This window comes from Gymnodraco acuticeps, unplaced genomic scaffold, assembly GCF_902827175.1.
Source record: "Gymnodraco acuticeps unplaced genomic scaffold, fGymAcu1.1, whole genome shotgun sequence".
Taxonomy (NCBI): Eukaryota; Metazoa; Chordata; class Actinopteri; order Perciformes; family Bathydraconidae; genus Gymnodraco; species Gymnodraco acuticeps.
Window position 1 is genome coordinate 164,495 of NW_022991538.1, and position 25,913 is coordinate 190,407.

Here is a 25,913-nt window from a genome sequence, read left to right on the forward strand (position 1 = left end):
TTAAAATAACCAATTCAATATTTAATGTCCTTCACAATCTAATGGTTATAATTCATTGTAAAAGTCATCGTCCTCGGGGAACACCATCCATACAATATTCATACAACGCAGATAAATTGTGGAATTATGAGCTGCGGAGTAAAACTACTCGGGTTGATTCATAGCTGTAAAGAAAACATAATCTCTTCCCCTCGTAAGCAATGCATGCCTCGTAGATAAACCGTTGTGGCAGATACAAACGTCGGGGTAGTAGTTTGCGGGCCCGAAACCCCTTATTTGTTTCACCAGATAATAGTTAGAGGAGAAGGAAATGTTCATTCTACTTTAGGCGTTTTATATTTTTAAAAAGGAGGTTTTCTAATCTGGTGTCCCGTGAGTTTAATGTCTCAAAGCTGATTTACACTCAACAACATGTGTCTCCTTCAGGGCCTAAACTAAAACTGTTCTGACAGGACAGCAACAGTTTGAATAGTTTGTCCTCATTCATACTGTGTTTCTTTTTGACTAATAATGCAACTAATATCTATTGTGATTGCCAACTAATCTTGTTCTTTTCTCAATTTAATGATGTATTAATTGTTGGTGAATAAAACTAAATTAATGTTTAGAAGGCCAACAAAATGTCCTAAAGTCCAAGGTGATGTCTTCAAAATACCTCTGTATTTTAAGCAGCATAGAAAAAGCACTTTTTACATTTTAAAATGTTATAATATCCGAGAAATTAAATCAGCGAGTCGTTGTAATGGAGAGGCTACAATGAATTGTATTCATTTTAGTGTACTTTAAATATGTTTCACCTAAAACCAACAAACAAAGAAACAACTCTAAATGATGACATTAAAAATGGAGTAAAATAAATGCACCTCTGTTTTTAGGGTAATATCCTTCTGTCCAGCCAGCCAAAGTAAACACTTGTGCTTTCAGCCGGTTCTGGAGGTATTGCATCAGCTTGCAATATGAACAGAACATGTATTATTATTCTGTGCAGACGACATTCATTTCTCATCTTGAAATATGAATAGCCAATGTACGGGACATAGTGCATTACAATTAAGCATTCATAAAATACATACATGCAAATCATATTATTAAAGATGGACCATCATATACTTTTTGCATCTTAATAAAGATGAATTTAATTGAACATTAATTAATTGTTTGCTCCCTTTAGCACTTTATATAAATAAGTCCTTCACCAGAATTTCTGCATCTTTTCTGAATAAACATAAAACCTTAAAACACAGACATGAGATTTGGTCGATAAGGCCACGTGGCCAGAGGTATTGCACCCATTGTAATAACCTACATGTATTTAGTGCATGTGTTATATCATCGAAGACTAACTGTGCACACGGTCTCGTAAAAATCATCTCCTTCTGAAATGCCCATGGAACACAGGTGCAGGGTGTTTATCGGCAGACGGCCAAAATGTAAACCCTTCCCCACCTTCAGGTCCCCCACCCGATCAAACACCCTCTCTCCCTCCTTGCCCACTACCTTGGCCAGAGTGAGGTGGTATCGTGGGTTGAAGGAGTCCCTGTGTAGCAGCCCCTCCTCCCTGTAGGCCTCCTGCAGGCCGCTGTTCAGCTGCTGGAGGTGGATCTGAGGCTGGGGGCTCAGGTACAGCACCTTCCCGTTGAAGTGCTTCAGCCTCACAGGGAAGGTCAGAGCCACCGGGGGGTTTCGATCGAAATGAGCAAACTTTTTGAGGACCTCTGCAGCGGTGGCTACCTCCGCTGGGCCAGGCAAATTCAGAAGGCACATCGTGACGTGGAGCGTGTTGGCCAACTGCCAGTGAGGGGCCGAGGAGGGCAGGACGGAGGTGATCTCCTCCTGCAGCTGCTGGAAGCCAGACAGGACGGCAGGAGTGTTGGCCCTGAAGGTGATGAAGTGCGTGGGCTTCTTTTTAGGGGGGCGACCACTGTTCTTCTGCTCTCGTTGCTCCAGAGGTGCTGATTTCTGGAAATAGACATTTTTAAAGTAATTTGTTGACTCTCTGAATGAAATCTAGTCCCAGTCGATTTGAAATCAATCAGACAATTCCACGGCTGCTATCTTTCACACAAAACTCACTGTTAAACAATCTGGTTTTAAAAAGATCTCTGAAGGCAAGAGGATAAATAATATTAAGATTTGAACTGAGAACTGAACTGTAAATGCAAAACATAAAGGTTTATTTCAGGGTGAATTGTGCTGTACCCACCGAAGCATCTTCTTTGCCGTCCAAGCTTTCCTGCCAGTCTGCAACGTCCCCTTCCTCATTCCCCTCTTGTCCGTCTGCTCCGTCTTTTTGGGATAAGGATGATGGGTCGGACGAAGCCTCAGGGCTTAAATCAAAACAAGTGAGTCATATTACTCAAGAGACAGGATGAATCTTGCAACATTGCTAATAAGATCACATGACATACAGTTGCCCTAATGTAAAATCTTATGTCTTATGGACACAGTACAATAACAAATATTTTCTAAATTCATATTAACAAAGCCACACTCACACACATGAGCAAACCAATCCAATCGACCAATTAAGAATAATAGTTTTGTCTAGAAAATGAAAGCTTGTAACAATTTCCCTCAGTCCAAACATGTCATCTTCAAATGTATCAATGTTGTACAACCAACAGTCTAAAACCCAAATATTATTTTAAAAGCTATAATCTACTATAAAGAAATATATTATTTGATTATGAAAAAGTTTCAGAAAGCTGAGGATGCTCTGAATTGATCACTGTGACCGAGAACATGCTGTAAAAATGCTCTTGTAAACTGTCCCTTAATGAATGAACATCAGACCTCATTGCAGCCTCCTCCATAACACATGGTGGTGCCTCCTCTCCTGGAGAAGTGTCTCCTCCACACTCTGGAGCTGCTTCTGTTCCAGCAGGGCTGTGAATATTCATCTCACTTTGCTCCTCTTCCTCCTGATGTGTGTTCTCAGTTGGAGTACCCTCCTCTGTTTCACACTCATCCTGCAGGTGCTCCCTGACAGCAGGCGGCGGCTCCTCTGTGTTCACTTCTTGGGAAACAAAATGCTATATTTGGTAAGTATGAATCCTGTAAAGAAGTCCTGGCTTTTGTAATGTGTCTGCATATCAGTGAGTATCTGGGTGTATGTTAGGTGGGGTCCATCCTTACCCTTTACTTCCTCCACCCCTCCAAAGGGGGGAGCCAGAGATTGGCCGGTGGAGCCGAACACCCGGTCGGTCCTGCTGTGGCGGTCCCAGACGCGGTGCCCTCTGTAGGTGAAGTACTGGATCCTGTGTCGAGGCAGGGCCAGCTCCACGGTGTAGTCGCAGTCGCACGGGTCTGTGTCCCAGTTGAAGTCGTTGAAGGGACGCTCCAGAACACCGAGGAAACGGTCCACGTACCCAACAACAAATTCTGATCCATCCGCCGACTGGTCCCACAGGATCCGAGAGATAACCTCATCGGCGGTGCGCATGCGAGGCTTTTTGTTCACCTCTGCAGGAGAGTAAGATATAAATAACAAAAGCATATCACTGGAAGGGTTACTGGGTATGATTTGATTTGAATAAAAAACATTAATATATGGATCACGTTGTCACTATCAGATGACATGTGCGAGTAACCTTTTGGCTCATATTTCGGCTCTCTTGTTTTGTTCACTTTATTCTTGGGGTTTTCCGTCTTCTCCCCTTCCTGTGTGTCATCCTGGTCAGCTGACCCTGAATCATCTCCTGATGGGTTACTAAGATAAGAGAGCAACCAGAGTGGAAAAAATGTCAGAACACACACGGGAAAAATGACAGATGGAGAAAAAAATGCTCTTAGTCTTAATTCCATTTGACACAGATTAACCTTCATGCAGCCTGCTGAACTTTGAACAGCACCCATATTTAGTCATAGCTGCGTATTAGTGCCAGACTGGTGAGCAATATGAGCAGTGGTTGACCAATAGAAATAATAAATAAACACAATATACAGTACTTCAATCAATTTTCAAAAAGGCACACTTGTAACAAGGGAATAGTATTCTAGAAGGCATGAATGAAATTATAGTACCGCGTATAGCTACCACAATTTTTAACCTCTTTATTGTTAAATGTATTAAAAATGAATTTGTTGAAAGGAGAAATAAATAAATACAAACTTTGGAGGAATCTTCTGTATCCAGGTTGAGCAACATTAAAAGGAAAGGTCCACACTATTTTCAACTCTGTCATTACTCAAATGCCCAGAAAAGTGATTTAATTAATTTCTGAAATTGTTGCAGAATTAGGACTTTAGATTTGTTCCTCCATAACTTGAAGAAGGATATTTTTGCCACCCTTATGGGCAAAGAACAAATACAGCTACTAATTATACTTTCAGTGTGCATTTGGGTTTGTGATTATTGTTTAAAATGAATACAATTAGAACCTATCCTTCAACATTCAGGCAGCCATCATTTAACATTCTAGCTACCTTGGTGTTATGATCATGTTTGAACCATTTAGTGTTGCAGTTATTAGAAATAAATGTACATGTGGAGAAAAGCTAACAAGAACATTTCAAAGTCATTCTTAATCCTGCTGGTAAGTTGACTGAAGAAGGAAAAGCAAGCAAACCTGTGAGAGAAACGACATCTGGGGCCGAAATGACACTTCCCCATCAGGAAAAACCGGCACACGTCGACTCTGTTCTCATCTTGCTCTGCTGACCACAGAGGGAAGTAAGCAGGACATTTTGTAACGAGTATCTGTACATAACACCAGCATGTTGAAGGGTTTCTCTCGGGTTAAGAGTAAAGAATTTATAGAAAACATTTCCACAAACATGATCGCAAAACATTTTTAACTCAGCAGCTTGTGGGCCGCAACAGTGTGAGTAAGAGTCAGGCAGTGGCTCAATAAATTGACTAAGAAAAAAAAGAAAAAAAAGAGAGGAGACAGGAGACAGGAAATGACACCCTGCGAGTTTAAAGCAGTTTCTATTAACCATTCAAATACATATAACAGCGGGATGCTCTCAGATCAGAGTTCTGATGGTAAACTTAAGGCGGCAGGTAGAATAAGTCAAATATATGTATAATGTATTTTGTGAAAGTCAGACTAAGAGCAGGAAGTAAGCCATCTGTTACTGCACTTTGTGTTCAATATATGTTGAGTTGTTCAAGGTTCTTTATTGTTGTTTTATAGTGTCTCCTATATGAGCCTCTTTGTAGGTGAGATATGTTTGTGTGTGCCAGATTATTTTTAATTGAAACCAGTAGGTTTACAACACCTCATGTTTAAAACTTGAGGCTATAACTATGAACATGCCAGTGGGACTAACAATTGTAGGCTAACATATTTAAAAAATAGCAGTTACATAAATATCGTAAGGTTTGCAGGGGTTATTTGATTAACAACTTTTTTGTTTAGACAATCGGATATAGAGGACATTTATTTTTGTATCTGGAAAGTCACCTCTAGTCACCTCTTTGCTTAAGAAATTGGATTTATGAATATTTATTTTTCTCAAAAGAATTCTGTAGAGTGATCTAATTAAATATTAAAATGCCTGTCATATTCATAAATCCACATAATACATTTTACCAAAGTAATATAAAAAGATGGTAGATATGATGATGTTCAATGTACAGACTTTAGGGAAAACAATGACCAAACACCTGAACTCAAATTAAAATACAGAAATGTAGTAGATTCCTTCTGGTGATCTTAAGCAGGTCTAATAAGACAACGATGGGATGAATAAGGGGTTAATCCCCTAGAGAAAACAGGGAGTGGAAAAAAGATATGCACAAAACTATGTTTCCTCTCTAACACACTTGGAAGAGGACAAATGCCAAATATTTGCTCTGCAGTTGCCTATAAACTCAAACACAAAACAGACACCCGGGAATGCTATTTCCAAAACTGGATGTGACTCATTCATTAAATCTTTTGATGATGCGCGGTAATATCTGTCTTCCCACTGAGAGATCGCACACTGGCACAGGTTCACAAGTCATGGGAGAACTTAAACAACTTGAGCAGTCTTTAAACTGCTTGGTGTATAAATCAGACTGGAGGTGACTGGGTAACGTAATACTTGATATAATTAATACTTATTTCCTTGGAAAGTCTGTGTTGGTATCATCCCGGTAGTACACGGTAATTAAGCAGATGTTGGTACTAAATCTCTTTTTTATACCGGATTTGCGGTTCAGTGCCAATACTTGCGGCTCTCTTTTGACTCACTTCCTTGACCCCTGACACATTACCAGCAGTCACCCAGCATGAAATCAAAATGTTTTCGGTCATTTCAGCACACCGCCTTTGACGGTAAGGGGTTTCAGCAACATGATAACATCACATTTAGCAGAAATCTAATTGCTTACAGCAACACAGAAAGGTTTCATAGACTGGGCAACATGAGGACACCGTCTATTTCAGAAAATATGTAACAAAACATTAGCTGCTCACTTTCACATATATTACATTTTGTCAGCAATCCAATCCTATTGGCTAGTGATAGTGACAGAATAAAAATCAATACTGAGTTTTGTATAATATAATTTTATAATTATTTGGGTATTATTTATAATTACTTGTTTAAAGATAAATGGGTAAATATAAATTTCTTTATGAAATAATTAAAGGTCTTGGTCATATTTCATACGACTGTGTAAATTATAGCAAAAAAGTTAATGATTGTGTCCCCACCGTTGATACTAGGATGTGGTTTACCAGTATTATCACATTTGTATTCTTTAAAGTTGGTTATTATGTATAAATATGGATTTGACATTGAAATCTAGTATGTGTCTGTGATGTATGTACCTAATAGATTTACACTGGGTTAATGTGCTAGATATATGTCATAAGACAATAGTAATGGTAATTCCCTTTGACGACGAGAGGGACTGAGACTATAAGGCCTTAAAGGGGATCCTTACTTCCTGAGAGTATTGGAAAAAGTAACCCTTAACACAAAGCTGACTACTGATAACATATCAGCTCTAATGTGCATGATATGACATGTCTGTTCAGCTCTCCTGTACATTTGTGTTCCACTGCACACAAATTACAACAATAAAGTATTAAAATAAAAAGAATCAGACTGAGTTTGGTAATAGACCAGCAGGTATATCAGTCTATTTAATGTGTGACTCACCTGTATGTCATGTCTTAAATGAAGTAAACAACAACAATCAGTGTCTGTGTATCAGGAGGATTTACCTGCTCGGGCTCTTAAGGTGTCTTTTCCACAGTTAGGGGGAACCCCTGCCTCCTCACTGGGTGTTTCTGTCAGGGGGGTCCCCTCCTCTGCCTGCTCCTCTGGTGGTCCTCCTAATCCGTCTGATGCCATGATCAAACCTGTGATTTAAAAGGAAATGTTACTTCAAAAAGGTCTGCTGTGTCACTGTGGTGTTTGCTGCTATACTTGTTTGAGCTGACAATGAATTACTTGAAGTAAACCGGACATACCTAATTCTAAAATAACAACTCAGGCAATGAGGAAGTGATTGTCTAGCGTTTTTTTTTAAGGAACTGTTTGAATTCAACAACTCATTGAGATAAAACTTATTCAGATATAAACAAACAAGATAAACATGTCTCTAAAGATCCCCAAGAAAATATTAAACATACTAACCGAAGGAGCTCGCGATGCTTATTTTAACCGCCCTTTGACCCTGAGTTTGTTATCGCACACTGAATCATGGGAAATGTAGTTTTTGTGTTTTCAGTCTAAAAAAGCCTCTATAAATACATTACATAACTTGTTATCTTTGCGCATACACATGTTGTTTAAAGGCCTTCTTATCGCTTTAAAAAATAATCGAAACATTTCGACTTCACGGGTAAAATTGAGAAACAGCTCGCGCAGCCAAATGCCATGCGTCACTTGTACTCGAGCGCATGACTGCGGCGTCATGTGACCGGCTGTGTTGTTGTCAGCAGCTGCACACAGGAGGAAAACACCACGAGAAAAGTGTCCAAAACCTTAATATGACACTCTGGGAATCATGGATTTTTGCAAAACGGACTAAGTGAATATTTGATGTTTTAATATGTCGCCTTTTACATAACCGCGTTTTGACGTTGTGAACAATGAATGTCCCTTCGTGAAGTACCATTGAGTCAATTGTTGAACTTGTCGCTGTGCTGAAGGTAAGACATCTGATATCAACTGTAATTACCATGTGTTAACCATACTGCAACCTATTAATGCCATTTAGATTCAGAATATTTTATTGTCCATTACATTTTATGGAAATGTGTCTTTGGCACTGGCAAAGATACAATATCAGTCACCATACACAGTTCAACATACAATTCATACACACAGAAAGAGGGAAATTGCATTGGCAAAGTGCAGAGTGGTTTGTTCTTCCACTGGCTTAAGTCCATTAACACATCAGTTGTATTTTAATGTTCAATGTTATGTATTGAAATGCTTGCTCAAACATAATAGTACAAAAATACTTTTCATAACTCTTATGTCCATTTCAGATGAATGCTCTGGTTGCTCTCTGTCACTTCTGTGAGCTCCATGGCCCTCGGACGTTGTTTTGCACCGAGGCACTGCATCCTCCATCCCCATCCCCTTCATCCCTTGCAGGTACCGCGGGGCCCGGGGACAGAGACCGAGATGGGGACCGGGAAGGTGAAGGGCTGACCATGAGGGCCAACAGCTCTGCCACACAGAGAGGAGAAATGTGTGAGGTGAGGAGAGAAGCTGTTACAATCCATTCTACCTGTCTTCTGTACAAAAACACTCTTAACTATGACTTTCTCGTATGCTGGTGAGTCCTGTCAAATCCATCTCAAAGTACACATTTTCCTCTCTCATTGGCTCATAGGGATGTCGATCTCTTCCTGCATCTCACCCGGGTTTTGTGAGCATTGATGATGAAACAGGCATACGCTTCCTGAGCCACCAGCATCCCAGACAGCCACAGCTATTCAGCGTTGTCCGCCAGGCCTGCGTACGCAGCCTCAGCTGTGAGGTAAACAGTGACCTACGTCTGCATGTATGTGTGTGTGTGTGAGATGTCACACATCTCATGCGTTAAATAAACTTCTCTCTTTATATTTACTTCTACCTATATTTCTCTGTTTTGCCAGGTGTGTCCCGGCCGTGAAGGACCAATTTTCTTTGGAGATGAGCAACATGGTTTTGTTTTTTCACACACCTTCTTTATCAAAGACAGCCTGGCCAGGGGCTTCCAGCGCTGGTACAGTATTGTCATGGTAGCAATGGACAGGATCTACCTTATCAACTCCTGGCCTTTCCTGTTATGCCACCTCAGACTCACTATACAGAGCCTGCAAAGCACAGCCCTCAAGGTAGGTTGCACACATCGACACACCATGCATAATTCAGATAACTCAAATAGAATTATAAAGTTCTTGATTGGTGCAAATCTATTAGGGCGCCTAATGTCTTGGTACTGTTCTCTCCATCAGGTGTTCGATATTGAACAGGGAGTGTGTCCCCAGCGATCGGTGAGGATGAACAGTGTCTTTTCCCCTGCAGTGTTTCCACACCAAAGGAGTGGCAATGCAGCCCGGTCTCTAACTTCTCTTACCCAGCATCCCAACCTGTGGGCCAGCCTGCACTCCTCCTTCAGCTGGTGAGTCAACGTCCAGTCAGCCCTGCTCAGACAAACAGGCTGTGGTCTGTAATGGCTCACCTAGAGATGTGGATTTGTGTTTTCACATTGTCTCCAGGCTGCTGAAGGCATGTGGAAGTCGTCTGACAGAGAAGCTGCTGGAGGGAGCGCCCACTGAGGACACACTGGTGCTCATAGAGAGACAGTCAGGTAGTCACATTATGACATCTTACAGTGATACAAAATGTGTAGTTTATTCTGCAAATATAATCATTGTTTAACTAGATACTAAATAGTGATGGCCCCTTCCCCTTGTTCTACCCCCATAGTTCAGACCACGCCCATCTTTCTTAACTTCGTAGCGAAAGGGTTGACTAGTAGAATATGATATGTAAGAACTTAAACAAAAAAACTTTTATTTATTTTAATGTGCAATATGTTTCGGAATTTGTCAATATTAATACATTTCTAGTACTACAATCTGTTCATGCCCTGAACTGGGTAAAAGTTGAAGTTAAAAAACAAAGTCTGGTGATACAAAAACATTATTGGAAGATTATTTACCTTGGAAATGCTTCAACATGTCCTGCCTTCCAGGCAAGGTTTGGCTTCCTGCTGGAGGATGTTATTAGCCGATTTCATGTGTTTGCAGTCTCCTGGGATTTACTGGGTCAGTTTAGTGCATTGACACTGGCCGGAAAACAGTGTTATTCACTGAGCCATTGAACACACTGCTTTTACAGAAAGTGTTTACTACATTTTTAGTCAAGATTTAGAAAGTGCTTAAAAGATTAAAAGAGGTATTTCCGGGGCCAGTGTGGCCCTTTGATTGTGGAATTGTAATACCCTTTTCCCTATTAGAATAATATTTTAATATTCATTTAAAAAATGTCTGAAGCACTTGTCAAAATCACAGATAACAAGTGATGAATACATACACAGTAAAAACCACATGAAAAAAAATGCTATAACCAATATAAAAGCAACACAAATAAAAATTGCAATTTGTAGAAATAGGTTTTTAAAGTTGTTGTTTTTTAAAGTTTACATGCTCAGTCACTGGATACTTCTGGAAATGAGTCATAGATAACAGTTGAGATGTAAAGAGCTGATTTCAGTTCGGAAATGGTTTCATGTGCACATCACACTCTATATAAGGAGTGTGATATATAATAGACCAACAACATTTCCAGTGGAATTTCCCCACTTTGGTAATGAGCTTGAAAACATTTGATCATCACTATTAATGTTCTAATGTCATTTTCTGTTTCCAAAAGAGCAAGAGGAGGAAATGAGCTGCTGGGAGGGAGCAGAAGGAGGCGATTCTACGTCACAGCGGCACCAATCAGAGAGCAAGCTGGGCCTCGACTTCCTGTGTGATGATGCAAACTTAAATGAACTACCAGGGCCGAAATTCAGGTCCCTGAGGCATTTGAGACAGGTACACTTTTAGGTACTTTTACAGCGTGTCATTTTGTCTGCAGAAAACTGAAAAAGAACATGAAGGGAAAAGGTTATTGTCTCCTCTCCTTTTGATGAGGCACAGCGTTTCCAACAGTTTTTTCAAGAATATATAGTTTCATGGCTTCATATTTACTTTAGTTCACATAAGGTTTCTGTGAACTGTTGAACATTACAGTTTGATTTGCTCCGCAGGTCCTCGGGGTTGCTGAGTTTCGTCAGCTAGTGTGGCACGTGCTCATGGGAAATCAAGTGATATGGAGAGGCGCTGACCCCGGGCTCATCCAGTCTGCCTTTACAGTGCTCAAGGTAGTTCACTCTGCTGCGGCACTCCACTCTGCCTCGTTAGTGTCATAATGATGTGGGTAAATATGAATTAGGACAAGTGATAACTCCTTTGAGGGTCCCCATTAAGTGAGCCCTTGTAAAAGTTAAATACTGGGTAGTTTTACACAATTATAACTCTTACAATTATTTAACACTTCAGTTTCTTTTTATTAAGATGAATTAGTCAGAGTGAAAAATGCTGAATTGAAAAGATTAATAACCTTTTAAGTCGCCATATTTGATGTGATATGAAGTGATAGTAATGGATTAAGTTTCAGTTAGTTTCTCCACAAATATATATCAAATTCCTGCCTGAAGTGATGATATTAGTGAAGCTATCATTGCACACCTTGAAATCTTTTTTGCCCGTACACGCTTTGCCTACCTCTCCATGCAAAATACACAAACGAGACTGAGCATGTAACCGCTTTGATTACACGATTAGTGTTTCTTATCCGCTGTGGGAAAAAAAACGTGTGATCATTTTGAAGATTGTTTTGTAAATTGTTACAATTACAATGTTGGAAGTCTCCTACTACTTCCTATGTCTGTTCACAGCAGACATTACGAGTTGTAGGAAAGCACAATTGTGACTAATAAAGGTAACAATGATTCAGTTCTACCAGAGTGCCCGAGTGAACCACGACTGTAAGACATTGAGGCAGCATGAATACCTCCTGAAACTGAAGCAGCTAAATTAAATTCCGTGATCATTAGCATTATTATTTAAAACTGTGCTTTTCCATGTCAAAATATCAACAAAATAACTGAGTGGATGAGTGCATGTTTATAATGTGATTCTCTGTCCTGTTTCCCATCAGTCTTTGCTCCCAGTAGGCTGTGTGTGCTCGGTGCCATACAGTGCTCAGTATGAAGAGGCCTACAAATGCAACTTTCTGGGTCTCAGCCCAGATGTGCATATTCCTACGCACGTCAGCTCCTCAGGTACCAGAGCCTCTGTGGATTTACACTGTAGATGACTCTACATTACCTTTAAGATCTGCTGTTAGAGGCTTTAGGCTTGTACAAGCAAGTCATCTTATGTTGACGTAACCTTTCTTTTGTTTATGACGCAGACTTTTCAGTGCTAGTGGATGTCAGCATAGAGAGAAACGGGCGGATCTGTGCAGTTGGTGAATACGATATCTCCGCACTCTATCAGTTCACCATCAGCAGTGCCAACACACAGCCCACAGACAGGGGTGAGCATCGGGCACACCTGAAGTTATAAATGTTGGAAATAACATTGCAGTACTGTACAATTTTAAGGGACTTGTACTTTCCCCTCTGTGCCATCTCAAAATTATACTTAACTACATTTCAGAGGGAATATTGTACTTATTGTAACAATTTTACAGCTATTATTAACTTCAAAATGTTTGATTTTTACAGATGTCAAATATGATGTTTTTATGTAGATCAGTACAACTGAAACACTGTTTATTTGAACCTTTTTAAGATAAACATCTTATCATTATTTGGGTATAATCTTAAATTCATAATACACACTGTGAAAGTTATGTATATGTAATGCAAAAATAGAGGAATTATTAAGACATGTCCCGTTTCAGGATATGGCTCTGCATTAAAAAGTGATGTGTTCTTTGGCCCACAGCCTATCTTTACACCTGCTTTCATTCAATACTGTTTTATCAGCAAATTCTTGAGATTAGCTGGACAAAAGGGAGTTATTTAAGTTGGCAGGAAGCATGTTTAGACCAACTTTGAAATTGGTTGTACTTAAAGGTCCCATGTCATGGCCATTTCCACTGATCATAATTCCATTGTTGAGGTCTACTAGAAGAGATTTATATTGTGCAATTTTCCAAACTCACATTGGTTTCTCATACAGCATCTCTGTATAGTATGTGTATTCACTCTCTGTCCTAAACGGCTTGTTGGAGCTCCTGCCCCCCCCCCTCCCTGTGAGCCCAGTGGCCGTCTGCGAGACACAGCAAAACCCAGCCCGAAACCAGACTCGCAGCCTCGCCGCGTCCTGCCGTCTCAGGCTGAGAAATCCGCGGAGCTGCAGCTGAGAAAAGATTGTGTGTGTGTGTGTGTGAGGAAGTCCGCGGACCTCCTAATGTAACGGCTCCGCAGACATAACGTAACGGCTCCGCGGATTATGTTACGTCACTATACTCAAATACGTCACTGTACCCAGGAAGAAAAAGAGAAATCTCCAACGAGGCGTTCTGGGGCAGCATAGACAGGTATTTTCTGTGTTAGAGTTTTACTCGCTACAGGGTGTACTTTGATGGTTTGTGACTTTGCAGACCGTTTACATGCATAGAAACTACATAACACACAAGGGGACGGGTAATAACCAGAAAAGCATGACATGGGACCTTTAAGACTAACAACCATATGATGACATTTCAAACCATTTTGTCCTCTTTTTTCCAGGTCCCACGTTACTGAACAAGCTTGAGGTGGCTCTGTCTAATGAGAACTTGTCTGTGGACGTCGTGTCTCACTGCCTGCTGTGTCTGAAGGAAGAGTGGATGAAGTGAGTAGCATCCATTTACTTTAACAGACCACATCCAGGGTTTGAGTGCGATTCTCATAGCCGATTCTATCTTTCAGTAAAGTCAAAGTGCTGTTCAAGTTCTCCAAAGTGGACGGGCGAGGGAGGGAGGACACACAGAAGGTTCTGGCCCTGCTTGGCGCCACAGGGACGGGCGAGGAGGACAACGTCAGGCTGCTCAAGTTCTGGATGACTGGACTCAGCAAAACCTACAAGAGTCATTTAATGACAGCCGTCCGAGGAGGGGAGAGGAGCCCCAGCCAGTGACAAAGAGAGGGGGGAGGAGGTAGAGGAGGTGAAATAAAGGGAGCTGAAAAGAGGGGGAAATACTAATGAAGGGAAAGCGAAAGCTGCTATCCATTCATCGTCAGTTTTGTGAACTGTTTGGGATTTCAGTAGATGAAAGACTAATGTGATTGGGTCACCAACCTGTTTTTCTCATTCATTCTTGCTTTTCAAAGTAATGGGTATTCTACTGTTCCTAACCCTGATTGTTATCCTACACAGATTAACACGTTTGGTCAGTTTAAATAATATATTAGTTTGTCAAAGGGAATTATTGTAGATGACCTATTTATACTAATATGTGAAGTTTAACTTATTACAAACAGACTTTGCACTTTGTTTACTCTTTTTCTGATAAAATAAAATGAATATGAACAGTCACTCTCACATCCTTTTTTTTTTATTGGCTCCATCTTGTGGTGAACAGGAAGAATAAATAGGGAGTGGATTGGGGGGGGCAGCATTTTTCTCGGCAAGCTCCCACTCGCTTGATCGAATGGCTGTCAGCCAACATACCCCAAGTGGTGTAAGACAACACTGTTAAGGTTTTTGGTGTCCTGAAATGTACAATGTGGTTGCATAACACGGCCTCGCTCCAGTACGGACGACCACATCAGCAGGATTTTGGCTTCCTAATGAGCCATTTGCACACTGAGCCACTAAAAAGCTTTTCATCCCAAAGTTATTTGAGCCTGTTGCTTTGCTGAAGCTTGCAGACTTCACTCAATAAAAATCAGCCACATACGGCTTTGTTTAAATTGGAGGGGGATGTTTGTTTTTAATGCATACCTTTCTAGCAATTGTGTCAAAACAAATACGGTAATTCAAGTTTTAGTCAAAATTACAAAGAAAGGTGTCTGAATATCAGGATTGAGTAGCTTTCTTTGTAAAAATGAAAGTACTTCTGAACCATGCTAGTGTGCTACTGTGTCCTAATAGAGTTGAACTTGTATTGTTTATCCTGTTCTCTGACTCAACGCAAATCTGGATTTAATTCTGCCGGTTTCACTAAAATAAGCAAAAACATAATTTGCAATGGCCGCACAAATTAGTTACATATTTACTTCCCTCAGTATGCAAGCAATGTATGAAACAGGAAGGCGGCACAGCGACTGGATATTTATACCGTACATAAAACACATAGTATATGTGAAGAGGTTTTGAGTTGATGATACCTCTGGGAGTGTTAATGCTTAGCTTGCGGTGAAGCTGCTGTTCTCTAGTTTCCATTTCCTCTCAATAGTGATGGGACTTGGGGAAACTTGGTTTTGGCTTGTGTTAAAAAAAGGACACACAGAAGAACAATTCCTCTTTGACATGAAGAAACATCTGCTAACTTCTTTCCTTTCTTTACTAATTAACTCCTCTCCTAGAAAATGAACAGAATAGCAAAATAACATGATGCTTCACACAACCTGAGGGGACAGAAGATCAACACTTTACGGACAGGATGATGACAGCTGTGCACAATATTAGATTATCAGACGTCACAAACATACAAGACCTCTGTGGAACCCATTTTAACAGAAATTACTTCAGAAAAGCTGTCACAAATAGAATGACTTGCATTTACTAGTGATGCAGTGTTGCAATCCTTTTTTTTCTTCCCAAGAACAAAAACAGATCATGTGATGATTAAACAGAATGATATTGCGCACTGACTCTGGAGGGATAAAGACCAGGGGATCCAAAGGCTCAGAGGTGTGGGGGAGAGTCCAAATGAAAAACATACGCTCCAATTGCATGACTAAGCCTCCTTGGGCCCGGTCTGAAGGGGGAGGATGGGGGTAAGAGGGTGGGTGTCAGGGAATGTGGGGAGCAGGGGGGAGGGGCCGGGTCAGTCAATAGTGAGGTAAAACGTGTGGCGGTGGGAGGGGCCGAGACTTAAAGGGAGCAGACAAGCAATCCAGCAGAGCACTTTCACTTTGAGCGAGTGAGGACACAGAGTGGCCAGAGGGAGAGATAGACAAGAGCAGGCCAGTGTCTCTCCCGCTTTATCCATTAACCAGTTTCGAGGGAGAGGGGAGTGGTTCAAATTGGGCTGTTCAAGAAGATTCTAGGTCAGTAGTGAGAGGGTGAAAGGGAAAGAGATATAGTAAAAAACAAACAAAAGATTACATAGGAAAAGGCTGCAGTCACTCAGGCTTAAGTGGGAAAAGTGAGAGAGCGGGATGGCGTGAGAAGATAAATGAGGTATTTATTGGAAAGTACCAAAAGGACTCCAAAGGAAGGAATGTATAAGGGATGTCAACAAGAAGACTACATATCAGACGGTGAAGGAGAACACACAGCAGCGCACTCTGTGTCAAAGACCTGAAGAAACCACAGAGGAGGAAACTTTGCCTTTCACAGACTGACACCGAAACACGTCTGCAGAGAGATTGCCCTCAACAAGAGAAATGGAGAAGTGTCCATTCTTAGAAAGATAAAAGGATGTCACTGCCAGGTGAGAGACAAGAATTAACTGCGTTTTGGTGCTTTTTGAAAACTTTTCCAATAGTATGTAGGTAAAAAAAAGTTGAATGCTATAACTGGTTGTTTTATAGTCATGCTTAATCAGTCAAAAACGGATTTGCTGTGTCACTTTGTGTTGTTATAGCATTTTCGGGGTATTCATTTAATTTAAAAACATGCCAAGTATCATTTTGTTGAATTGAGGCAGGATATGAGGTATTGCTTTTTACTGGGCATGCAGTGTTGAACAAGCTACAAACCACAGAAAGTTTCCATCAATTATCTGAATGTCTCTTTTCTTCTTACTCATGCCTCTCACAGTTTTGCTGTTGCTATCACTCTTGACTGTCCGATGTGGTGGATGTGACTTTGACAGGGAAGGTGTGAAAAACATTAAAAGGACAATCGACTCTAATCCGACTGGATTTGTAAGTTAAGAACTTTTTACTTTGTTCATGATTTGATGTAGTCAAACATCTTCTCTGTAGGAATGATATATTTGCTTACCAGATGTTTATACTATCCTTTAAGGAAAAAACATTTATATTGACTTTCTTCAGTCAGGTGGTAAAAAGAGGTGGTCAAAGGTGAAGATTTCTCTGAAATCAATGAGAATAATCTACTCTCCCTTGTTATCTGATAACCTTTAGCTATCGGACAGGAAATAGTTTTTGTGACTGATATGCGTAGCTCTACAAAGTGAAAGAAATCAAACAGAATGTAGTTTCCCCTTAGGGGTTAGTTAAGTTGTTTTCTAAATTAATAAAACGTTACTATAGTTCAGTAATCACTAAAATGTGTAAATTATTCAATCATTTGTGGGTGTTTTTCTTATGTTTTCTATGCTTTTGTTCTATCTTCCAGCGGACAGTATTTCCTAAGGATTACTATGTAGTGCACCGCTACGCAAAAAGAATGCTCTGCGACAGGGATCCGGTGAGTTTCTTATCACATCAAAAAGGGGAAGTGGTGTCTCATGTGCAAATAATGTCGTACATCTTACAGTCTTTCAGCCGTTCTGGCTTTTTGACAGGATAATAATTAGCTTTAACCTCCTCTTCAGTCACAATAACAGGCCTTGAAAATGCTCAGTTTAGCAAGAAAAGTGTTGTGCCATGTATCCTTGAGCCTCACTTATAATTAAGCAACTGATGTGGTTCTTGTGGTGATTTGTCACATGTTTTTTGCACACTAAACCTGACGTTGGGGTTGTTGTGTTGCTCTTTCTTTCCCTGGCAGTGTTGTGTGTTCCCTGCTGCAGTCGTCCTGCTTGAATCATGGCATGTGCTTCTCGGAAACCTCTGGGATGAGCACCTTAATCACTCCTTAATCCTGGATCTAAAGCTGACCCTGGGTAAAATTATAAGTAGCAACAAAAATACAGAGGTAGGGTTTACTTTCAAACATATACCATAATAATGTCTTATTATACAGCTTGCTTGCTTACTTAAAAAAATAATTGTGATTGCTTGCTACATTCATATTTAAATCTTTGTTTCAAACATAAATGTATGTAAAAGTAAAGTAATAAGAATTAAGCTCCTGAGATCATATGATTGTCTCTTCTTTTATTCAAAAATATTTACTTGTGCCTTGTTTCCTCGTCTCAGAGGTTCCAGGAGGAGACGGACCTGGCCCAGTTCTCCCCACTATCTTCCTCTCCTGAAGAACTTCTGAAACTAACGTCAGAACTCCTCACTCGATGGCTCGATGTCGCCTGCCTACCGCAAATGAAAACCTGCACCTTGCCCACCTTGCCCCCCCCTCTAGAGAGGAAGGACTACGGCCCGTCGAGGGCCAGACTCTTGACTACTCGAGCTCTCAGCAGTGAGGAGGAGGGGAAGTCTGGGAAGATGATAGACAATACGCAGCCTCCGTCCAGCGGTGCTCCTCCGACCCTGTCCTATGCTGCCTCTCTCTGGAGCACCTTGCTATTCAGACTGTACTGGTGGTTGTTGCCATAGTTACTCCAAGGATCTTCTTTTTTTTGATGATGCACACAAAATGCAAGACATTTCCTGGCACTGAATGTTTGTTTTTCTTATACTTGCGTCTTTGTGTTTTAATGCAGCAAGCTTTGTTAATATGATGTGACATGCACCGGTTGTATTTAATGTCCAAAGTTAGTCACGTAGCCGAGCAACACTTTTCTTTAACAACTGATATCACAGATATAACCATATAGCCATCCTCTCTCGAGCAAAGCCACAAGCTCCAGCTAGCTATGCTCTACATGCTAACCAGAGATAAATGCTGAGCAAGCCAATGCACGCAAGCCATCGTCTATTGATGTGGAATTCATCACTGTTTACAATGAATGTTATGTAAATGTAAGATATTACAGTTTATGGGCGTTTTACTTTTGTACATAATTGTAAATTAAAGACATTTAGATATATATATACATTGTTAGTTTTTGATATATTATCCCATGTTTAAGCTATATTTATTGTGGTCTGTGCTGTTTGTCATCATTAACAAAAAATAACCAAGTATATATAATCAAGTAATGCACAACGTTTAGGTACTTGTACATACTTTACTGGATTATTTTTAATTGATGTTACTTTTTACTTCTATTCTTCAACATTTTAAAGGGAAATATTTGGCTTTTTTAACCACTCCATTTATCGGACAGCTATAGATAAGTCTTTCAAATGAGCTCAAACAGCAAAGAGCTGACACTTTCAATGCATCAACAATACAGAGAGCATTTTTCTGCATATATTCTTTTCGTTTTTAATTTATTTTACAAGTAAAGCTTACATAAATACTTTTGAATGTATGTTTGAATTAGTCATTTCCCTTTGTGGCATTGCTATGTTTGTTTAAGTAAAAGATCTGTTTGTCAGTAAAACACTTAGACATTCATATTTTTATCCGTTCGGCTTAAACAGATTCTATTTTGTTTATGATGTTGCATTCCAGATGCATGACATAGTCGTTGTGTTATGATTCATGTGAGCTCAACCTTAACTGACGGCTCTTATTAAAAGTGATTCCCAGAAGGCAATAGCTCTACACATATTTTAATTCTCAGGAAAAAAATGACAGACGAGTTGCAGATGAGGGAGGAATGCACTCTGGATTCAACAGGACTCAAGAGATGTTCTGAAGGACTCCTGTCAGGATTTACATGAGAAATAATAAGTCCACCATTTGGTGCTCGCACTTGCCCCTGCTTGTACACACCCACGCATGTATTGTTCACCACTGTTGTCACAAGATCCTTCTTGTAGTTTCCTAATCCTTAAAATACAGAGGTATGTGGGAACAGGCTCTTGGCCTACACCCCAAGTTTTCGACAAACTTTTTTTTCTCTAAATTAATGTCAAATTTGGAAAGAATGAGAAGAATGTACAACAGCATGAATGCAGATTAAAAACCATTAGATCATCATAGTGCTCGAAAGTCAACCATTTTGGACACGTCATGAAAGTAAATCAAGCCAAAGGCTGTTCTGTTCTTTTGGACTGTTAAACTTACTCATGCAATACTCATGCAACTAACAACAAAAACAAGAACAAGTCCAGCCAACTTTAAGAATAAATAATTGGACAAGTTCTATTTAAATGTATAGCTACTTAACGTTTTAATAACTGTGCAGCTGCTGCCGTATTAATTGTTTCCTATCAGTAATACATGGGCTGTTGACCCCATGGATGTATAATGGTTGACCCCAGTGTCAGTACCATAAGCGCTATAAAATAGGTCAGTACCAGGCTGCTGCATGTGGTGGGCTACACATGTTGCATTTACTTGAAATCAATGTAGTAGTCTGACTCATTCAGAGCATTTGAGAGCTCCTGTCCTGGGTCAGTAGACATGAACATTACCACAAAATGTGAAAATGATTCATCCGGTTACTCTGCAGGGAGTGTGAAAGGCGACCCAGTGGCCACCCCCTCAAACCCCATGATATCAAGCATAAAGAACATCGTAGTTGGACAATATCACAGACACATATTTGCAAGTCTGTTTTTTCCAGGAAGCGTGGAGACAAGCGCGAAAGGGGCCAGCTGAATTCCCGTAAATGGGAGGGAGAGACAGGGACAGGAGAGAGAGAGAGAGAGAGTTGGGAGAGGGCGGGGGAGTGAGGCAGCATGAGAGGGGTGACAGGCTGTTTAAACCACGTGGCTGCTGCACATACCGGAAGTAAGCAAAGATGTCTGCGCCCGATGAAGACACGTTTGCCGAGGAAGGAGGCGAAATGGAGGAGACGGGCGAAGCTAGCAGCGATGATGATGAAGGAGTTGAGATGGAGGATGGCGGAGAAGAGGAGAAGAAAGTGTACGTGCCCGGGATCGAGCCGCTAAAGCCGGGAGAGGAGCTGGAGATGGACCGGTCCGCGTACCGCATGTATCACGAGTGTCAAACTGGCAAGTTGTACACATGTAGCAGCTAGTTAGCCTTGATGCAAATATATTCTATAAGTAATGTCCGCAAGCAGGAGCTTCAGTATTCATTGTTGTGTGTCTCCAGGTGCTCCGTGTCTGAGCTTTGATTTCCTGAGAGATGGGGATGGAGAAGGCAGGGAGCAGTTCCCCCTGTCCATGCTACTCTGTGCGGGCACACAGGCGGACTCAGCGCTGAGCAACAGGTACTGAACACATGTTGCCAGATCTGAAGAAAACGAGCAACCAGGTCTATGAAACAAGCCCGGAAGAAGTCACGTGGCTCTGCCATAAAAAAGAGTGGAATAAGCCCTCATGTATAATAACTATTTAAAAGTTGAACTAATAACAACTGGCCAGCGAATGATGATAAGGAAGCAATAAGGAATGAATGCAAATAGAGAAGGAAACTGCCCATGTGTTCATTTCAGTGGCTTAACAATCTTATTGGCCCCTAAACAGATTAAGTTTGAGCAAATTACATTAATAAAACATCACTAATACTGTGTCATAGATTGGCCATGTCACACCAAAACACACCAAGCAATCACTCAAACTAGCCAAAAAAAAACACGTCCATTATGCAATCTCAATAAATGTCTGACAATCCCAATGAAGAACCTATTACTAACAATATGTATAAGCCACTTAACAGAAAAACAAGCCGTCTTATATTAAGAAACCTCTGCCACTTTGGGTACAAACTTGATAAATATGGTGTTTCAAGGTTATTCCTATTATTAACAGAAAAAAAACATTTGAAATAATGCCGAAGCATCATGGCTTTTGAGATTTTGATTAGTGTTGCTTCAGCAAAAAGGTAACACTAGTCAATCAATAATAATTCAGATCAAGTCTTTTCAAATAATAATGACTGGCAGGACATTTTATTATATGGAAGCTTCAGTTGTTGCAGAGGTATCAACAGTACATTCTCACTAGTTCTTTTTGTGCACAGTTTCGGTTCTGTTTTGGCATACATGGCATAAAGGGTTGGGGATTTCCCCTTTTTTAAAAGGCCAGCTAAAATGAAGGGAAAACATCTTAAATTGTTTGGATTATAACGTTTCTTACAAAACCTCAGCTCTGTTGATACTGTCACCAGACTTTACACAACTCTTGAAATAATGAGGAAGGAGGGTTATTTTTCATCTGAATCCTCCTAAATGCATATTTGTACTGTCTTCCAGACTTATCGTCATCCGCATGCAAAACCTTTATGGAACAGAGAAAGACAAAGAGGGGGAAGAGAGCAGCGATGAAGAAAGTGATGACGATGATGAGGATGAAGACAAGAAGCCACAGATGGAGCTGGCCTTGATGCCTCACTATGGAGGCATTAACAGAGTCAGAGTATGTTATGCATCACTTTATAGACTTGTATATGAACTCCTGTATTGGAAACCTGAGTTTTCTAATGTTCATGATAACCAATTTTGTTTCTATAATTCCAGGTGACAAAACGTGGAGAGCAATCGTTGGCCGCTGTCTGGTCTGATAAGGGACAGGTAGAAATAATTGACCTCCAATCTCAGCTGGAAGCCGTGCACAGTCCTGCTGCTATGGCTGCTTTTATCAAACAGCAGAAGGAAGCCACACCACTCTTCAGCTTTGCAGGACACATGGGGGAAGGCTTTGCTATTGATTGGTCGCCTACAGTGCCTGGTAAGTGTCTCCTTTTACATGCAAGACAGTTTGTAGATGCATTCATTCTGGGCTTGTTTACACATTAGTACCTGTGTCCTATACATGTAAAGGTTTACCTGACTGCACCATAGAGTAACATTTTATCTTGCGCTCCTAACTGTCTCTCCCTCTGTAACACTAACGCCAGAGATTTCTGTGTACATTTCTAATTTGCACCTTTTTTATCTGGAGACAGGCAAGTTGTCCAAACCACAACATCAATGTTTGATCGTACTTGATAGCTTATAAATGACAAGTTCTTTATGTCCAAACATATTTAAACACTTGGTTCATCCAGATTCAAAAAGTGGATTTAATTTGCACATGGCTCAACTTCCAGCAAATGAAATATGAACCTGGTTTATTTTTCAAAATTTAAAATAAAAATAAACAGGACTGAAAACACAACCTCCTTGGCAGAGGTAAAAAAGGAAATGAATATATAGTACAGTGTCCTTTTTTAAAAGCATGTAACGGATACACTTGTTATCGAGGGTAACGTGTTCAAACACAAAGAAGAGTGCAATAAGTTGTGTGGGGCCTGCCACTTTACACAGCTCAGTGAATGTGTCTGTTTTCAGCCTAAAATAAAAAAAGGTGTTGTGTTTGTTCTTGTATTAACAGGTCGTCTTGTCAGTGGAGACTGCAAAAAGAACATCCATGTGTGGGAGCCACGAGAGGGAGGGACTTCATGGCAGGTTGACCAACGAGCTTTCAGCTCCCACAGCAAGTCTGTGGAAGATCTGCAGTGGTCGCCCACTGAAGCTACAGTAAGTTTATTTAGAAAACAGGGACTATCAGTCACAGAGGTACTGTAGAAGAGCTTTAGCGGGCAGCATGCAGGCTCGGTATCAAAGGGCCGATCCACAGTGAATAAGTCTTGATAAATCACAACACCTGTTTTCAGACAGTCACTTAATTTGTGCAATTTTATCAAAGTCCCATTCATCCAGATGCTTTTAAGACATTAGCGAACTAAGCGTGTGCTAAGGACCTTCAAAAATGTTCAAAATGTCAAACCAGAGTTTCAGTATGCTCAACACATATGCTCACATTTGCAAAGGGTTTTAAAGGGTAAGGTTTTAGTGTTAATGCATGTGTTAAATGCTTTCGCTTCAATTAAGCAGGACTTTTTTTTTTTTTTTTTTTCTCTTTGGAAGCATGTCAAAACATTTAAAGATTTCTTCTTCAAAGTGACCTAGGATTAGTAATTGACATGGTTATGTTTTGGGTAAAATATTCCTTTATGCACTGTCCACCCCCACCAGGGCCGACTGGGATTTATGTTTTGTTCTGGTTTTCCTCCCCAACAAAAATACGTACATGCAATTTGTTCGACATGCATGATGTCTATTGACACCAGTGGCGAACCGTGTCTATCACAACTGGACCTTCTGTAGACACACACCCCGCCCCCCCCCCTCCGCGGCATTATAATGTCCGTATTTTCACTGAATTGTCGTCTTGAAAAGGGTACTCGCAACAATTCCGCAACAACTTCATCTTCACCTGTTGCACTTGTCATTTCAACGTTAAATACAATAAAACGGCATGAATTGCTTTGTCGCATTCATCTAGATCCTCTGTCTCGAGCCAGTTAACTAGCGGGCCTTCTAGAGCAGGGGTTCCCAACCCCCGGACCGGTACCGGGCCGCGGAGGTGTTACTGCCGGGCCGCGAAATAGCTGTGAGTTTATCGTAATATTTGCAGAATTATAAATATATAAAAATATTTTATCATAATATCTTTTTCAAAAAGTGTTTTAATGTTCGCACCTATACCAGTCATATTATTTCATCCAGTAGCCTAGTTAATCTTTCACCAGATAACCGTTGAAAATGGCTTTTATAATGTTCCGAGGGATTCGGCGGATCAGCCTATGGTCTCAGCCTCTTGTGCGCACGAGAAAGTTACTGGTGCGCCAAGTAGGAAGAGGAGCGCACAGGAGACAACCGTTTAATTGCAGACTGTTATGTTTATGTGGGGAAATGGCAGTGCATACATTATTTGAGATATATTTCAAACTCGGACTTCATTTTAAGGACATGTCGGCCAGGGGTGTAGAGCTATATGTTTATTTTATTAGCTTTTCTTTTTAATGACTGATTTTAAATGCCATTTTCTTAATGTCTTTCATTTTTTTGTAAAGCACTTGTGTTGAAAAGTGCTATATAAATAAACTTGCCTTGCCTTTGTTTAAGCACCGGATTGGCAAAACAGGAGAGTAAACCAGTCTGCCTTGATCTATGAATTCATGACCGGGACTCTCACGGTATCAGACCCGGCGGCAGACATACATCTCTGGGCGGGCATTTGATTTACCAGGGCGGGCCCACCACGACACTTACATTTCCCGGGAAATCTGAATTGTCAATGGGGATGGGGGGGGTCTGTTAGATGCTCGCGATTTGTCAACGGGGGGGAGGAGGGAGGCGCTCGTGAATTGTTGAAAGAGAGGGGTTTTAGGTTGCCATAAGGCTGTTGACGGTCTTATGTATCCATTGGTTGGTTTTGTGGCACATTTGTAACGCTGTGCCAACTTGGGCAAGCACGTAGGCAAACTTGAGCGCACACAGGGTGGAGAGGTGGAGTGAGGTTGAGCGATGGAGAGAAAGAGAGAGATTGAGCGAGGCAGAGAGCCTGTGCAGCGGTCTGCTTGCGCACAGAGCAGGAGTTTGTGAGAGAGCCGGCTTGAGAGTAAATTTCTCTTCAAAATATAATTGATTGCCAGCTGACTTGCTTGCTCGTTGGTAACGTAGGCCTAACTGATTTCTTCTAATGTGCCTGCATCTGGCGCTGAGTTGCCATATTCCTTTCGTGAATCACTAGCAAGAGTAAACTAACTGACAGGCTGCTGTGCCGCATCTCACTCAAAAACCCACACGACTCAACCCAGCGAAAAACCAGTCTTGCGTGCAGCCTTTAATTCAGAATTTCCTAGCAAAATAAAAAAATGATATTAAACTAATACAAAAATAAATATTAGGACAAAGCCCTACAAATAACAAAAATAAACATAATAATAAACAATCAAAATGTGGTATTCTGATTAAAACAGTAGGCCCAAAATCCTGGATGGGCGGGCCCGGCCCCATGGGGCCCGCCCATGACGCCGGGTCTGGCTGCCCGCAGCTGTTTTATTGAAGGAAAACCTCCTTCACTTTATGAAATGGCTGCAGCATCAGGAGGCAGCGGAACGTATACTCCGCCTCTGAGAAGTGCAGCACCAGCGCGCCGA

The 25,913-nt window shown here is 40.8% G+C and overlaps 4 protein-coding genes across 11 annotated transcripts in view; 3 read left to right on the plus strand and 1 right to left on the minus strand.

The window, feature by feature from the left end:
• Positions 1-20,931, minus strand: leng9 (leukocyte receptor cluster (LRC) member 9). Of its 6 annotated transcripts, none has more exons than XM_034197170.1 (8): positions 20,746-20,931; positions 7,164-7,301; positions 4,569-4,653; positions 3,591-3,709; positions 3,136-3,462; positions 2,794-3,016; positions 2,204-2,327; positions 1-1,959 (listed from the first exon to the last, which is right to left on the minus strand). In XM_034197170.1, exons 2-8 carry the CDS (start codon positions 7,291-7,293, stop codon positions 1,330-1,332), a joined length of 1,638 nt encoding a protein of 545 aa, XP_034053061.1. In that variant the 5' UTR covers positions 7,294-7,301; positions 20,746-20,931; the 3' UTR covers positions 1-1,329. The 6 variants fall into 6 exon arrangements, with proteins under 6 accessions (XP_034053061.1, XP_034053059.1, XP_034053062.1 ...); XM_034197168.1 differs by having other exon boundaries at positions 4,569-4,656; XM_034197171.1 differs by lacking the exon at positions 20,746-20,931 and adding an exon at positions 7,579-7,779 and having other exon boundaries at positions 2,794-3,013; positions 4,569-4,656.
• flcn (folliculin) lies at positions 7,853-14,522 on the plus strand. 2 transcript variants are annotated; one of them, XM_034197163.1, is made up of 12 exons: positions 7,853-8,096; positions 8,439-8,651; positions 8,789-8,947; positions 9,054-9,275; positions 9,396-9,562; positions 9,660-9,751; positions 10,819-10,982; positions 11,198-11,311; positions 12,151-12,274; positions 12,406-12,531; positions 13,736-13,838; positions 13,916-14,522. In XM_034197163.1, exons 2-12 carry the CDS (start codon positions 8,439-8,441, stop codon positions 14,121-14,123), a joined length of 1,692 nt encoding a protein of 563 aa, XP_034053054.1. In that variant the 5' UTR covers positions 7,853-8,096; the 3' UTR covers positions 14,124-14,522. The 2 variants fall into 2 exon arrangements, with proteins under 2 accessions (XP_034053054.1, XP_034053055.1); XM_034197164.1 differs by having other exon boundaries at positions 7,854-8,096; positions 8,789-8,935.
• Positions 16,035-19,608, plus strand: zgc:174888 (uncharacterized protein LOC558116 homolog). Of its 2 annotated transcripts, XM_034197174.1 has the most exons (5): positions 16,035-16,587; positions 16,917-17,023; positions 17,460-17,531; positions 17,835-17,981; positions 18,206-19,608. In XM_034197174.1, the coding sequence occupies exons 1-5, from the start codon at positions 16,575-16,577 to the stop codon at positions 18,557-18,559; spliced, it is 693 nt and encodes a 230-aa protein (XP_034053065.1). In that variant the 5' UTR covers positions 16,035-16,574; the 3' UTR covers positions 18,560-19,608. The 2 variants fall into 2 exon arrangements, with proteins under 2 accessions (XP_034053065.1, XP_034053066.1); XM_034197175.1 differs by lacking the exon at positions 16,035-16,587 and having other exon boundaries at positions 16,904-17,023.
• Positions 20,699-25,913, plus strand: part of grwd1 (glutamate-rich WD repeat containing 1) — an 8,546-nt gene continuing 3,331 nt past the window's right edge. The window contains exons 1-5 of the mRNA XM_034197172.1: positions 20,699-20,974; positions 21,078-21,195; positions 22,180-22,342; positions 22,444-22,654; positions 23,300-23,445. Of these exons, the coding sequence (XP_034053063.1) occupies positions 20,761-20,974; positions 21,078-21,195; positions 22,180-22,342; positions 22,444-22,654; positions 23,300-23,445 (852 nt within the window). The 5' untranslated portion in view covers positions 20,699-20,760. The remainder of the gene's footprint in view (positions 20,975-21,077; positions 21,196-22,179; positions 22,343-22,443; positions 22,655-23,299; positions 23,446-25,913) is intronic.

What these genes read in the sequence shown, in the direction of transcription:
- zgc:174888 (XM_034197174.1), top strand. An exon ending in ACTCTAATCCGACTGGATTT is followed by an intron (nt 17,024 to 17,459) that starts GTAAGTTAAGAA and finishes TCTATCTTCCAG; the next exon opens with CGGACAGTATTTCCTAAGGA. An exon ending in TGCTCTGCGACAGGGATCCG is followed by an intron (nt 17,532 to 17,834) that starts GTGAGTTTCTTA and finishes TTTCCCTGGCAG; the next exon opens with TGTTGTGTGTTCCCTGCTGC.
- flcn (XM_034197163.1), top strand. Translation starts at nt 8,439, where the DNA reads ATGAATGCTCTGGTTGCTCTCTGTCACTTCTGTGAGCTCCATGGCCCT. An exon ending in CTGCCTTTACAGTGCTCAAG is followed by an intron (nt 11,312 to 12,150) that starts GTAGTTCACTCT and finishes GTTTCCCATCAG; the next exon opens with TCTTTGCTCCCAGTAGGCTG. An exon ending in CACACAGCCCACAGACAGGG is followed by an intron (nt 12,532 to 13,735) that starts GTGAGCATCGGG and finishes TCTTTTTTCCAG; the next exon opens with GTCCCACGTTACTGAACAAG.
- leng9 (XM_034197168.1), bottom strand. Translation starts at nt 7,293, where the DNA reads ATGGCATCAGACGGATTAGGAGGACCACCAGAGGAGCAGGCAGAGGAG. An exon ending in CACCTTAAGAGCCCGAGCAG is followed by an intron (nt 4,657 to 7,163) that starts GTAAATCCTCCT and finishes CTCTGTGGTCAG; the next exon opens with CAGAGCAAGATGAGAACAGA. An exon ending in GCCGAAATATGAGCCAAAAG is followed by an intron (nt 3,463 to 3,590) that starts GTTACTCGCACA and finishes ACTCTCCTGCAG; the next exon opens with AGGTGAACAAAAAGCCTCGC.